This window comes from Mesoplodon mirus, assembly GCF_964341445.2.
Source record: "Mesoplodon mirus genome assembly, chromosome: 7".
In the NCBI taxonomy this organism is placed as follows: Eukaryota; Metazoa; Chordata; class Mammalia; order Artiodactyla; family Ziphiidae; genus Mesoplodon; species Mesoplodon mirus.
In genome coordinates this window covers 5,589,950-5,604,171 of record NC_138983.1, presented here as the reverse complement: position 1 = coordinate 5,604,171, position 14,222 = coordinate 5,589,950, and the positions used below count along the sequence as shown (strand labels likewise).

General features: G+C 55.3%; 2 protein-coding genes across 6 annotated transcripts; both read right to left on the bottom strand.

Annotated features, from left to right (window-relative positions):
* Nucleotides 1–629: 629 nt before the first annotated feature.
* CDK2AP2 (cyclin dependent kinase 2 associated protein 2) lies at nt 630–2,964 on the bottom strand. 3 transcript variants are annotated; one of them, XM_082627774.1, is made up of 4 exons: nt 2,290–2,964; nt 1,895–1,995; nt 1,675–1,807; nt 630–1,143 (listed from the first exon to the last, which is right to left on the bottom strand). In XM_082627774.1, exons 1-4 carry the CDS (start codon nt 2,369–2,371, stop codon nt 1,076–1,078), a joined length of 384 nt encoding a protein of 127 aa, XP_082483900.1. In that variant the 5' UTR covers nt 2,372–2,964; the 3' UTR covers nt 630–1,075. The 3 variants fall into 3 exon arrangements, with proteins under 3 accessions (XP_082483900.1, XP_082483902.1, XP_082483901.1); XM_082627776.1 differs by having other exon boundaries at nt 2,159–2,293; XM_082627775.1 differs by lacking the exon at nt 2,290–2,964 and adding an exon at nt 2,173–2,264.
* Nucleotides 2,965–8,604: 5,640 nt separating this feature from the next.
* On the bottom strand, nt 8,605–13,706 carry CABP2 (calcium binding protein 2; the record flags this gene model as incomplete). Of its 3 annotated transcripts, XM_082627388.1 has the most annotated exons (7): nt 8,605–8,630; nt 9,224–9,371; nt 9,484–9,593; nt 10,297–10,431; nt 11,319–11,349; nt 11,926–12,099; nt 12,657–12,713. In XM_082627388.1, the coding sequence occupies 7 exons, from the start codon at nt 12,711–12,713 to the stop codon at nt 8,605–8,607; spliced, it is 681 nt and encodes a 226-aa protein (XP_082483514.1). The 3 variants fall into 3 exon arrangements, with proteins under 3 accessions (XP_082483514.1, XP_082483515.1, XP_082483516.1); XM_082627389.1 differs by lacking the exons at nt 11,926–12,099; nt 12,657–12,713 and adding an exon at nt 13,542–13,706; XM_082627390.1 differs by lacking the exon at nt 11,926–12,099.
* Nucleotides 13,707–14,222: the final 516 nt, after the last annotated feature.

Sequence of the window (14,222 nt, the reverse complement as noted above, 5' to 3'; positions counted from 1 at the left end):
GGCTGAGACAGCCTAGGGTTGGGCTCCTGGGACCACACCCAGTCAGCTACGAGGCACTGGGACAGTGTATGGCAGCACCGAGCTGGGTCTCACCCATGTTGGAAACCAGTTCTCTCTCCTTGACTGTTTCTCAGGTCCTGTGGGGAGGGAAGCAGCAATGCTCCCTTTCTTTCCTCTCTGAGGACTCAGAGATGGGGTGTATTCAGAGCCTCCAGGGCTGATTCCGAGCTTAGGATGTTAGGGCATTAAGGCATGTGAGGGTGTGGCTTAAGTGAGCTGGCATTTCCACCAGCTAGGCACTGCTAGTCCAGAGAAAGAACCCTCTAGGCTCAGGCTGGAGACAGTGCCCTCCAGCTGTGGAGGCAGCCAAGGCCCTGCGCTGCCCCCTGGTGGCATCACGTGAAGGAGGGCAGGGCGCTCAGCTACTGGAGCTCAACCCTTTCCACTACTTACAGCTGGAAGGCTGAGGGCCAGAGAAGGGCAGGGTTCCACTCAAGGTCAATGGACAGTGGAGGCAAGGCAAAGCCAGGCTCCGTGGGCCTCTCTCCCACCCACTGCACCCCACCTTCCGCCCATCCAGGCTTAGCAAAAGCACCAGACTCAGAAAAACTACGAGCTGAGAGAACAACTCCAAATTATCTTTTATTTATACAAAAAGGGCATATTTAGCAAAAGACACACTGAGAAAAGAGTCGCCATGGCCCAGGAGACAGGGCAGGGAGGCGACAGGCCTTCTGAGGCCCTGCTGGGGAGAAGGGGTCTGGGAAAAGTGGTGAGAAGTCCTGGGTAAGTGCTGAGTGGTGGGGGCCACAGAAAGGAGAAAGCTCCAGTTGGATCAGCACTGTTGGCAGGTCATGGGTGGGATTCACAGTGACCTCGCTGCTAACTCTTTAGGGGGTTTCCAGTTAGTGCTGCCGACTGGAGAGCCGCCCACTGGTTCCTGGAGGGCACCCACCAAAGGACACAGGACAGGAAGCCCAGGATGGGAAGTGCAACTCGGGGTGAAGGCCAGGGAGAAGCAGGTGCTCTGCAGTGGCCAGGAAAGGTCCAGATGCTGAGGCGGAGTCGAGTCCTGTTACGTGCGGGCGTTCCGCTCTGTCTCTGCCAGGCACTCTCTGACTAGGGCCCGGGCATGGATGATGCCTGGGGTGTGGATGCGGAGGTAACATACAGGATCTCAGCGACCCTCCACAGTCCCAGGTTCACCCGCCAGTGGAAAACACCCTCCCTCTCCACCCCCTTTCCTTTCAGTACAAGGGACTATAATCTAATGAGGGGCTGGATGAGATTAGGGGTTCAGAGGTTAATCCTCAAATTTGCCCTGTTGAAATACAAACTCCCTGGTCCTTCCCTGGAAATTAACTCAGTGTCAATTCAATTGAAAACGCCTCTCTGGGGGACTTCCCTGGTAGTCCTGTGGTTAAGACTCCACGCTCCCAATGCAGGGGGCATGGGTTCGATCTCTGGTCGGGGAACTAAGATCCCACATGCTGCATGGCGTGGCAAAAAAAAACACAAAAAACAAACCAAAAAACCCCGCCTCTCTGGATAGTGATCCTGGCCCTAGTCTAGGCTTGGCTCAGGTGGCCTCCAGATGTCTTTCCTTCCCTACCTAGTGAAGGGCTGTCCAGTGTTTGTCTCCCGGGCAGGGGCGGTGGGCCTGGCCTCACTTACCTCTCTTCAGGCGCTCCATGGCGCTCTTGCTGCCAGCATAGGTGGGCCGGATCTCTTTGCCCATCTCCTCTATGACCGACAGCAGGTCGGTGTAAGTGCTCTGGGAGCCCTGGGCGCCAGGTGGTTTCATTGCCTATGTCAAAAGAGAACAGGGCGGTGAGCTCAGGCCAAGAAGGGGCCCCCAGTCCCCATCCACAGGCAATCCCTCGGCTCCACTCACCTGCACATAGCCCATGGAGGGCGGTCCAAAGTCGTTAAACAGTGGTCTGAAAGGGGCAGCGGCTCCTGGCACCGAGCCCGACGGCGATGGGACACTTCCGGCTGCAACATGCGCCAGTAAGAGGTCAGCGCGGGGCAGGGACGCCTCGCCCCGACGTTCCAAGCCCCGGACCAGATTCGCCCGATTCCCTCCAAAGGGCTTCATTCCAGGCTGCTAAACTTCAGGACAAACCCCTCCCCCTGCGCTTCACCAACAAGCCCTTACGTGACCACGCCCACTTCACAGGCCAGCGAACTGAGGCTCAGCGAGGGTAGGCGGCAGGCCCAGTATTGCCGTCTTCTCTTCGAGACCTCGACCTCCCGGGCAGGCAAGCAGGGGTGGAGCTGGATCCTCACCTGTAGGGACCGGGGTGCCGGGCCCAGGGGTGCTGGAGCCGGGGGTGCTGCTGGGGGCGGGGGCGATGGGTTTGTAGGACATCCCCAACTCCTGGGTGCGGCAGACGCCGGCCGGCCGCTCCTCCCGGGTTGGCTGCCTGGCCACTCAGCTGCGCTCTGATTGGCAAGCCGGCAGCACGCCCCTGGTAAATAGAGCTCAGGCCGGAAGGGCGGGCGGGCACGAACGCTCCTTCACTCCCGATTGGCGCGCGAAGATGTCACTCGGGCCTTCTCATTGGCCGAGACCGGCCCCAACAGGCCGCAACCGCTGCTGATTGGTCTCCGCCTTCCGGACCTCGCACCTGTCTGCTTCGGATTGGGCGGTGGCCGACGCCCTCAGCAATTGGCGAGTTCGCGGCCCAGGCCGGCGCGCTCTCAATCCGATTAGTCCCAAAATCCGAGAGGCGGGGCCTCGGAAGCCTGGACCTGGGTCGGATCCGCCGCGGTTCGCGCCGAGCCGGGCTTCCCGGGCTCGGGTGCCGCCCTCGCTCCTCACTCACGTTGCTTCGTACGTCAGCTTCCCGCCGCCCGGTCCCAGTCCAGCTGGGCTACTGTCGCCGCCGCCGCCGCCGCCGCCGCGCGCGCGCGCGCGCGCGCCTCTCCTCAGCCCTGGGTGCCAGAGGACGCAGGGCTTTGACGTTCCCAACCCTGCGCCCCACCCCGTGCGCTTTTACGTCACCTTTCACCGGTTCAGCAACCTGTCCTCGATCGGCGCATGCGCCCTCCTGAGGCCTCCGTTTGTTCCCATGGCAACGGGTCCGTTACCAACGCTGTTGATGCGCCTCTTCCTCCCAATTGCCTGGACCTCGGGTCTAGGCTGGTGTAAGGTCCAAGGGCGACCTCAAAGACCCCTCAACCTGCACCCCACCTCCCACCCACCCAAGGCCCCACGCCGGTGCCTCATAATGACAATAGCAGGAACAGCTAACCTTGAATACTTAACTGCATGCCAGGCCCTGTACTATGCGCCGTCCTGGATCATGGACTACAGCACCATCTGGAGTCAGACTGACTGTTCGAATGTCACACCACCTCAGCTAGCGATTTGCCCTTGGGCAAGTTACCTCAATAGGCCTCAGCTTCCCCGTCTGTAAAATGGGGACGCTAATAATAACTATCTCTTAGGGTTGTTGTGTGGATTAAATGAATATTCATAAAGTGCTTAGTGTTTCATTCTCTTCTTTCCTATCCATTTCTCCACCCAGACCCCTCACCTCAAATCTCATTCCTCACAACTCTAGACCTTAGACTGTCCGCCAAACACTAACCCTTTTTCCCAGGCTACTTCTCAAAGCCTCCCTGGCCTTGTATATCTATCATGCCCCCAGGTCTGTAGATTTTCCTCATCCCCAGGACATTTATTTATTCATTCACCCAACAAACATTTTCTGACTCCATCCTCCATCTCAGGCCTTGTGCTGGACACTGATATGGAAATGAACTGGCCATGGCTTCTGTCCTCAAGGAGCTCCTAGTCTCAAGGAGAGGCAGACAGGGAAGCAAAGCCACACAATAGAGTAAGACAATGTGGAGACTGGGACAGGGCGCATTGGAAATTAGAGTAAGGGGCCTTCCTTGTGACATCACAGAAATTTTCCCAGAGGAGGTGGTATTCAATAGGTGAATGGACAAGTAAACTGTGATGTTTCCATAAAATGCACTATTATTCAGCAATAAAAGGAAATGTTTAGCCATGAAAAGACACAGGCATATTGCTAAGTGAAAGAAGCCAATCTGAAAAAGCCACATACCGTATGATTCCAATGGTATGACATCCTGGAAAAGGAAAACTTATACAGAAGGTACAAACAAAGTACTGGTTGCCAGGGGCTGGTGAGGGGTAAAACTGGATAGGTGAAGCATAGGGGATTTTTTTTAGGGCAGTAAAATGGTTCTGTATGATACTGTTATGGTAAATACAAGACGTTAAGCATTTGTCAAAGAGTGAGCTTCAATCACGAATTTTTTTTTTTTTTTTTTTGTGGTACGCGGGCCTCTCACTGTTGTGGCCTCTCCCGATGCGGAGCACAGGCTCCGGACGCGCAGGCTCAGCGGCCATGGCTCACGGGCCCAGCCGCTCCGCGGCATGTGGGATCCTCCCGGACCGGGGCACGAACCCGTATCCCCTGCATCGGCAAGCGGACTCTCAACCACTGCGCCACCAGGGAAGCCCACAAACACTTTTTAATGATTTAAAAAATCATTTAGGAGGTCAGGGGATCCCAAGATGGAATGCAGAATATGACAAAAGAATCAAACTGTATCACAAATGTATGAAACAGCTTCAGTGAAGGGAGTGGGGGAATAAGGTGCTAGTCTGAAAATGAGTGGTGTCTGTAAGAAAAAGACAAAAAGCACTGCACATAAGCACTGGACCCTAGTTGATGACGTGGTTTCCATGGGGGTGTGGGTTAACAATTCGGAAACCACTACACGTGTACCCTGGAATCAAAAATTATGTCAGTGTAGAATGGGTGATTTCTCACTGTTGGAATGAGAAGTTACAGATAAGTGAGGAGGAGGAGGAGGCTAGAATGATCCATGTGGTAATGGATTAGAGTTGGAGGTATCAATAGGAACTCATGTTTAGCTTGATATAAATACAGTTGGTTACATACAGAAATATTTTAAAATTTCTATGTTCACAGGTTAGTGTACATATATATCTCATCACTCTATCAGCTGAGAGGGCCTAGAAGCAAGCTTGCACCCAGATCTTGGTTTCGAATACCATTCTCCAATAAAATGAAGCAGGGTTCCTTGGAGAAATGGCAGATTCTAAGACTGGGGCAGGAAATATACAAGATGATTCTGAAGCATCTAGTATTGCCAGAAAGTAAGAAAATGCTAAAATGAAATAAAACCCCCCAAACCCAAATACCCACAGTAATGGTGGTATGTCAGAGGGACACAGGAGCCAACTGAAAGAGCTCCCAATGGCTAAAGGTAGAGCAATTTGAGCAAGAAAATAAAAAAAATAGTACTAGATTATAACTTGTATAAAATAAATGAGTCCATATTGATGTAAAAATGATTGCACAAATAAATAAATGGAGAAGAGACAAACTTCCTGGACAGAAGAATTTCAAGTAATTTATGTAGAAACTCAGCCCTTAATGAGGTGAATTATAATGCTCCACCACCCCCCCAAGCGCGGGCTGTGTATAGTGACTTCCTTCCAGAGTATAGTATGTAACAGGAGAAAGAAAAAGAGTAATTTTACAGTACAGAAACATGACAAACACTACCTTAAGCCAGGTGATCAAGGTCAGCATCATCAGTGATGTCATGTTGATAGTATGCACCCTTCATATGTTGGGATGAGAACCCCATTCTAATCGTGAGAAAAACATCAGAAAAATCCCAATTTAGGGACATTCTATAAAATACCTGACTGGTCCTCCTCAAAACTGTCAAGAGGGACATCCCTGGTGGTGCAGTGCTTAAGAATCCATCTGCCAGTGCAGGGGACACAAGTTTGAGCCCTGGTCCGGGAAGATCCCACATGCCGCAGAGCAACTAAGCCATGCGCCACAACTACTGAGCCTACTCTCTAGAGCCTGCGAGCCACAACTACCGAGCCCGCGTGCCACAACTACTGAAGCCCGCGCACCTAGAGCCCATGCTCTGCAACAAGAGAAGCCATGGCAATGAGAAGCCCGCGCACCGCATCGAAGAGTAGCCCCCGCTCGCCGCAACTAGAAAAAGCCCGTGCGCAGTAACGAAGACCTAATGCGGCCATAAATAAATAAACAAACAAATAAAAAAAAATTTTAAAAACTGTCAAGATAACTTAAAAAAACAAGGAAATTCTGTAAAACTATCATGACCAAGAGAAGCCTAAGGAGACGTGATGCCTAATGTAACGTGGTGTCCTGGATGGCACTCTGGAACAGAACAAGGGAAAAAGTGATAAAATCTGCATAAAATGTGGACTTCAGTTAATGTGCCAGTATTAGTTCATCAGCAGTGACAAAGGTACCATTCTGACGTAAGATGTTAATAGAGTGTCATGGTTAATTTTGTGTGTCAACCTGACTGAGTCATGGGGTGCCCAGACCTTTGGTCAAACATTATTCTGGGTGTGTCTGTGAAGGTGTATCTGGATGAGATTAACATCCATTGAATCTGTGGACTAAGTAAAGCAGATGGCTCTTCCCAATTTGGGTTGAAGAACTGAATGGAAAAAAAAAGGCTGAGTGAGAGGGAATTTTGCCTGCCTGACCTTTGAGCAGGGTCATCAGTCTTCTTCTGCTCTCAGGCTGGAACTTACAACATTGATTTTTCTGGTTCTTGGGCCTTCGGACTTGGGCTGGAACTGTATCACTAGGTCTCCTGTGTCACCAGCTTGCTGAATGCAGATCTGGGGACTGCTCTGTGCCCATAATTACCCAAGCCAATTCCTTACAATAAGTATCTTCACACACACACACACACACACACACACACACACGCGCACACCCCTCCTATTGGTTCTGTTTCTCTGGAGAACCTTGACCAACACATAGGAGAAGCTCGATGTGGGGTATTTAGGAGCTCCCTGTCCAATCTTCAAAATAATTCTGTAAACCTAGAACTACTCTAAAATAAAATAAGTGGATGTAATATCTTTATCTGGGTGATGGTTACCCGGGTACATATACATGTAAAAATCCACTGAGCTTTACATTCGTACATGTTACTGAATGTATATTGTATTCCAACTATTTAAAGTGGACTTAAGGTAAAAATCAAAATTGACAGCTTCTCTTGGAAAACCAGAAGACCCCGTAGCTCTGGCCTGCTCCAGCTGGAAACAGTCAGTGGAGTTGGGTGTCAGGTGCCCACTTTAGGCAGGGAAGGGGCTCTTGGCTTGCACAGTCGCTGCCTGCTTCCTGTTCCTCCCAGCCCTGCTGCCTGCTCCAGCTGTGTCTGTTTGGAACTTCTGAGCTAACAGCCTTTCTGGGGTGGGAGGGCAAGTGTGAGATTTGGGGGAACTGTGGGCACTTCTGATGCCAGCAGACACATGGCAGCCAATTAAGGTCATCCTCCCCAACCATCCCCCCTCCCTTACTCCAGGCACAAGGCCTGACAAGCTGGGGCCACCCGTGGGAGGGTGACCTTGAGCCTGCTCTGGTTGGTACTGTGATTTTAGAGTCCCCAGGCCTGGGTGAAGTCCCACCTCTGCTTCATCCTAAGCTGTGTGACTGTATGCCAGTTCCTCATCCTCCCGGAACCTTCTGGTGCCAGGTAAAGAGGCCAGATCAGCCTGGGGGCAATGAGGGATCATGGCCGTTTTCTGTATAGAGTGTGACAACACGCAAATGGCATTTCAAGAAGAAAAATCGGGCAGCACGCGCTGCATGGCCTGGAGGGGAGAGATGGCAGTGGAGCTGTGTGACCTCTAGCAAGTCGCTGACACCCGGCCTCTGGGGTTCCTCAATATGGCACATGGGGTTACGAAGACTGTGGCAGGGTTGGAGTGAGGAGATGTGTCATTTGGTCTCCCCAGGAGGCAGACACTAAGCTGAAGTTAGGGACGCAAAAAAGAGGACGCACGGTGAAGCAGGATTGGGCAGACAGCTTCTGATTCGAGGCTGACCTGACCACACCTCGGCTAACCTGGAGGGGAGCTCGGAGCGGAGACCACCTATGTGCTCGGTCAGTGGCTGGGGGCTCCCGGGAAGAGGGAGGCATCAGCCCCATAGCTGAGGTGTGTCCTGAAGAGGCCTGTCAGCTCACTCACCCCTCCCAGCCGACCAGCAAGTTCTTTCTCAGAGGGAGCACCGAGCAGCACCCCTCTAGGAGGAAATGGGATGGAGCTTGGGAAAAGCCCTCAGGCACGTGCTCCTCCCATGTCATCCTGGGTCTGGCAGGAGCCCTTCACAGGATGAGGGGCCACCGCGCACCCAGCTCTGGGAGAAGCAGGTTGGGTTTACTCATCTGGGGACGTTTCCCAACACTTGCTCTGAGCTGGGTGCAGGATCCGGGGAGGGCCCCTACCCACCCAAAGTTCACAGTCGAGGGAACTTCACTTTTGGGGGCTAAATACCTGCAGGGTGAACGAGTGGTGAAAGCTGCTCAAAGATGCTTTATTGTCAGAGAAACAGAGACGGGCAAGGGGGCTTGGTGGACGAGTGGGGGTGGAGGTGAGGGTAGGCAAGGGCATTGCACACAGGCGGGGGCAGGGAGAAGAGGATGAGGGTCCCAGCTGGAGGCGGGGGGCTCCGGGAACACACTGGCAGGCAGTGGCTCTGGTGCCAAGTCCTGTCTGTTGCCTCCAGCTTCTGTACAGGCTCAGCGAGACATCATTCGCACAAACTCTGCCAGGACAAAGCCAATGTTTTCTGGACTCCCCAGGAGTGAGGCTAATATACTGGCCTTGAGGTGGGAGGGGGTGTGGTCAAGGCAGGGCGTGCAAGGGAGTCCCCTGAATCTGGTAGGGAATAGGCCAGGAAGAGGGGCTTCGTCTTACAGGGAGAAAAACCAAATCTTGTAACTGAACCTATTTTCCTCTTTGCTTTGGCTGCTAGGAAGCCAGGAACACTTTGGGGCCTAACTTGGAGAATTTCTACACACTGATTTTCCTTGGCTTCCTATTCTTATTTAATCCTGTTTTCCCTCTGTTGGGAACGAAGCATAGAGAAAGAGCTGGGTTCTGGGTAGGCTGCCCGCATTCAGATCTTGGCTCCATCCACTTCTTTCGCTAAGCACTCACGCTTCCCTAAGAACCGACTTTCTTTTCCTGCTTATGGGGATAATAAGAGTTCCTTCCTCCTGGGTTTCTGTGATGATTACCTAAGAGAGGACATAGGCATGCTTAGCACAGCGCCTGGCACACACGGATTAAGGCTCTTCCTCCGTTAAAACCCTCCCAGGGCGAGCGGTGCTGAGCTTGGTGAGCGGTGGACGGTACCTTCAAAGTCGATCAGGCCGTCCCCGTTGAGGTCAATGTCATGGAGGATCTCGTCCACCTCCCGTTGGCTGAGCCGCTCTCCCAGCAGGGCCTTCAGGGCCGCCCGGAGTTCACCCAAGCTGATGCAGCCGTCCCCGTTGGTGTCGAACTGTGGCGGCGTTGGTTGCGGCATCAGGTCACAGACCAAACCGTTCATTCGCGCAGCCCCTCACTCACAGCAGACAAGCAGGCCCCGCTCCCTCCAGCCCCGGTGACCCCACCTCCCGGAAGGCGTCCCGCAGCTCCCGGACGCCAATCATGTCCGCAGTCTCCGCCAGCACCTTGGGGCCCATCAGCTCCACAAAGTCGTCAAAGTCCACCTTCCCGCCACCTGGGGGCCACGCCCATCAGAGACCTGGGACCATCAGAGACCCCTGCCCAGCCCTGGCGTCCTCTGCCTTTTGTCCTCCCCTTCTGGCCTGTGTCCCTCTCCTCTGCCCCACTAAATGGGCCTTTCCCTCCCTCTGGGTCTCACAGGCGGGGTCATCTGTGTCTCCTGAGGGCTTTTCTTAATTTTTCTGAAGAGTTCAGTTGGGCTCAAGTCCTGGCTCCAATGATCTAACTTTGTGACCTTAAGCAAGTCACTTAACCTTTCAGAGCCTCAGTGTGGAGAATTTCTACACACTGATTTTCCTTGGCTTTCTATTCTTATTTAATCCTGTTTTCCCTCTGTTGGGAATGAAGCATAGAGAAAGAGCTGGGTTCTGGGTAGGCTGCCCGCATTCAGATCTTGGCTCCATCCACTTCCTTTGCTAAGCACCCACGCTTCCCTAAGAACTGACTTCCTTCTCCTCATGGGGATAATAAGAGTTCTGCCCTCATCCTGAAAGTGGGCATGATGGTCCTTGACTCACCCACATCCTAGGGGATGGTGAGATTCTCTGGAGGCAGAGAGCTTGCCTTGAGAATGACCAAGGTCCTGAGCTCTGGGGGCCAACCTGTGTAGACACCTCTGTTCCCTGGGCTGCCCAGCTGCCCTGGCCATGGGCATGGCCTCTGGAGAACTGGGGGTGGGGCAGGTCTCAGGCACATACTGATTTGCTGTGAAATCTCGATGAGCTCCATCTCCGTGGGCATGTAGCCCAGTGTCCGCATGCAGGCTCCCAGCTCCTGGCAGCCGATATAGCCGTCCCGGTCTCGGTCAAACTCCTGGAAGGCGGCCTGCAGCTCTGCCAGGCAGGGAAGAGTCAGTCCTTCCCCCACGTCCCCCTGGACCCCATCCTGGATTGGACCTTCTCCCCTTGGTCCAATCATTTCCTCTTTCTAAAGACCCATTTCTCTTTGCTGCCTCAGGGCCTTTGTACATGCTATTCCTTTAATTCATTCTGCAAATATTTAAGGAACATCTGCTATGTGCCAAGCTGTGCTCTAGGTACTGGGAATATGGCAATGAAGAAAGAAAAAGAAAGAAGGAAAGAAAAAGGAAAGAAAGAAAGAAAGAAAGAAAGAAAGAAAGAAAGAAAGGAGGAAGGAAGGAAGGAAAGAAGAAAGAAAGAAAGAAAGCGAAAGAAAAGAATGAAAAAGAAAGGAAGTAAGGAAGGAAAGAGGAAGGAAGGAAGGGAGAGGGAGAAACAAATCCTCGACCTCATGGAGCTCACATTCTGGAACACTCCCCTCCTCTTTGGTCCTTAAGTCACCTACTCAAGGAGGTCTTCCCTCTCAGTTCAGTCCCCTCTGGCCCATTTGTTCACTTCCGTGAGAGCACTTAGCAACATTTGTACTTGTAGCTGACTTATTGACGTCTGACTCCAGAGGACACAGGCCGTATCTGTCCAGTTTGCCACGTTTCCCAGTGCTCAGCACTGGGCCAGGCACACAGTGGGCACCCAGGAAGTGTCCGCTGAATGAACAAATAAAAAAAGGGGACTGTGACCCACCTGGCAAGTGGGACCAGGGAACTGACAGCTGGGGGTTCTCTCAACCCCTCCCTGCTCAGTCTTGTCCCCATATTCTCGCACGGATCCCCCGCGGCCTTCTTGCTCCTCCTGGAGCCTGCTCAGACCCCCACCCAATGCCCCGCACTCCGGAAACTCTAGTTCTTTCCCCAACCCTTTACCTTCAATCTCCTCTGGCCGCAGCTCCCGGTCCTGAGGGGACACAGAGGGGTTAAGAATTCCCTGGACCCCCCAGGCACCTGCATCCCTCCCTTCTTGTCCTTTGGGGCCCCCTACAACATGCAGCCACAGGGCCAGCAGTGACGCTGCTCCGACCCATTCCTCCCACCATTCCTGTTGATGGGCCTGGGCACCTGGCCCCTCTTCCCTGTCCCCTGTGCCCACCCTCCTCTAGGGCCGGAGCTCCATTAGCCAGAGATGGATCTGGAGTTGGCCAGAACCCTGGGCTTGGCCATGGGGGCCTCAGTGTCAGCATACGTCTCTCTTGTTCTCTCTGTCCCTCTCCTGGGAGCCCTGTCCCCTCCCTGACCATCGTCTTGGTGGCTGTCTCTGCCATTTCTCTGGATTGCTCTCTGCCTCCTCTTCTTTCTTTCCTGGCATGTTTCCCTGGGTCTCCCCTGTGTTTGATCCCATGTCTGTTTCTCCACTCCTGTCTGCCCCTTACACCCCTGGATCTGTGTGCTTTGCTCTGAGATCCCCACTCAATCTTCTCCCTCCGCTCAAGGAGAAGATGGGCACAGGCGGCAGGCAGGTGGTAACCGTACATACGAGCTGGGTGGCGGCGATGCTGGGCCGCAGGAAGACACAGGCAGACCCCACCAGGCTACTGAGCACGGAGTAGCGGCCCTGAACACCCGGCCCAGGGCTCCCCTGCTCCTCCGAGCTGGGGCCCAGGCCATGGCGGGACCCCCTTGGCGGGGAGCCAGGCCACTGCCAGCAGTCCTGCAGCAGAGCCGGCCATGAGCTGGGACAGTGACCCCTCTCCCCCCTCCCTCACCAGCCTCTCCCGTCGTTAGAACCCAGCACAGAACAGTGGACCCTCACCGTCAGCAACACTCTAGGCTGGAAGGGTCCACCCCCTCACTGTTCAGTTGGGCAAACCGAGGCCCAGAAAAGGCAAGAGACTTGGCCACGGTCACTCAGAGAGCCGATAGCAGGGTGAGACCCTGGGCTCGTGTGCTGAGTCTCCCAGGCCAGGACTGACGAGCAGACGGCAAGGGTAGCAGCAGGGATGGGACAGTTGAGTGGGCAGCTGCGGGGCCTGACGAGCTTTGGCAGGGGAGGCCCAGTGGCCTGCAGGAGCCAAGACCAGGATGGGCCAGAGTCTGGGGGCTGCCAGGGAAAATCTCAGGCTAGGGTGGTGGGAACCCAGCCCTCTATGCCCCAGCTGCGCTGTAACCCCAGCTCAGCCTCACACAGGGCTCTGCCCCACCCCCCACCAGAGCCTTTCAGGGTCCAGCCAGCCTCCTGGCCTTGGCTTTCCCCCTTGACCCTCCTACCTTAGGCCCCCGGTGTCGGGGCCGCTTGGCACAGTTTCCCATGGGCCCTTGAACCATGCCAGGCCTGGAGTCCCGGGGGTAGCCCAGGGCTGGGCCTCAGCAGATGCTGTGGGCTCCCACCAGCCCCCAGCCGCTCCCAGTGAGAGTCTGGGAGCACTGCAGGGGATTTTCCTAGGGTTTTGTGGGGGAGATCGGGCATGGGTGGGCAGGTGGGGAGCCCTGAGCACAGGGGTTTGGGTCCTAATCTGGGATTATCTCTGAGCATCCCTGCTGGTGTGGGGGGCCACTCGGGGCATTAGGCCCCCCTGGAAGGCACAGCCTCCCCATGCTCACTCCTCAGGGTCTTCCAGACGCCTCCTCTCCAGGACCCTCTCCCTCCACCACCACCCCTAACCTCTTCTAATCAGGAGGGATTTAATGTCTTCAGAAGCAGGGCCCGGACCTGGGAGGAGGAAACCAGGTGGCTTCTGTGCTAGAGCGGGCTGGGTCATCTCTCCCCAGAACAGCAGACCCAGGAAGCCCCTGGCCCTCCCTGCCGGACCCTTGCTCTCACCTCAGAGCATCCACCCAGCCAGCCTGCCCTCGGCACACCTGCCTGGACCTGCCCCCTGCCCCTTGTACTTGGGCAAGGAGCCGAGGGCAGCTGACTTTGGGCTCTGTGGGCTGGAAGCGGGCCTCAGTGAAGGCAGAGGTGGGGGAGGGATGCCAGCCTCCCTTCTGGGCAGCTGAGTGACTGCTGACCCCTCCGTCACTGTGCACGTCCGAGGTCCCCTCCCTGGGCTCAGCCCTGGGTTGGTCCAGCGGACCCCGGTTGGGGTGTGGCATCCCCACTGTTCCCTCATGGGCCCCCTGTTGAGGACGGCCCCATAGCCCGGCCCCCTTTACCTGCCCATAGGCGGCCTGCACCTGGGTCTCCAGCTCCTGGAGGAGAGCCCGCCGTCTGGTGGCTGCTGGGCTGGCAGGGGCCCGGCTAGGCCCTGGAGTGCCCTCGGAGGGGCTGGGGTCCCCCGTGGGGAGGCTGCCATCTGCCGGGCCCTGGGGAAAGGCCATGGAGACAAGGGCTTGGCACCTCCTGCCGGCTGCGGGGCACTGCCCCACTCCACTCTCCAGGGTCCTGCAGAAGGACAGCTTAGTGGGCAGCTGTGGACGTGGTCCCCACAGGGCCCTTGCTACTCTTCTCCCTGTTCCTCGCTCCGCGGGCTGATGGCCCCCAGGTCCTCCAAGGCTCCTGTCTTTCCTAGCTCCCCAGGCCCCTCACACAGCCCCTCCCTGAAATCCTAGCCTTCCCCTGAGCTGCCGCCCTCATGCTGGCCACAGACTGCGCCCCCCGGGCCCCTCCGCATCACACCGGCCTCTCTGGTTCATGGGCTCTGCGTCTCCCCACATCCTCTTCCACCCCTGATTCTGTGTTGTTCTCTGCCCCGCTCTGCCCCCTCTGCTCCGTGGGTGTCTCTCTTTGTCCGTCTCACTTGCCCTCCCCTCTCCACCCCCTGCCCTCTGCTGACAATCTGTCCAGCTGTGTCTCTGTGGGTCTCTCTGCCCACTCATGCCCCATTTCTCTGTCAC

What these genes read in the sequence shown, in the direction of transcription:
- CDK2AP2 (XM_082627774.1), bottom strand. Translation starts at nt 2,371, where the DNA reads ATGTCCTACAAACCCATCGCCCCCGCCCCCAGCAGCACCCCCGGCTCC. An exon ending in CCTCCATGGGCTATGTGCAG is followed by an intron (nt 1,808 to 1,894) that starts GTGAGTGGAGCC and finishes CTTTTGACATAG; the next exon opens with GCAATGAAACCACCTGGCGC. An exon ending in CATGGAGCGCCTGAAGAGAG is followed by an intron (nt 1,144 to 1,674) that starts GTAAGTGAGGCC and finishes TCCACACCCCAG; the next exon opens with GCATCATCCATGCCCGGGCC.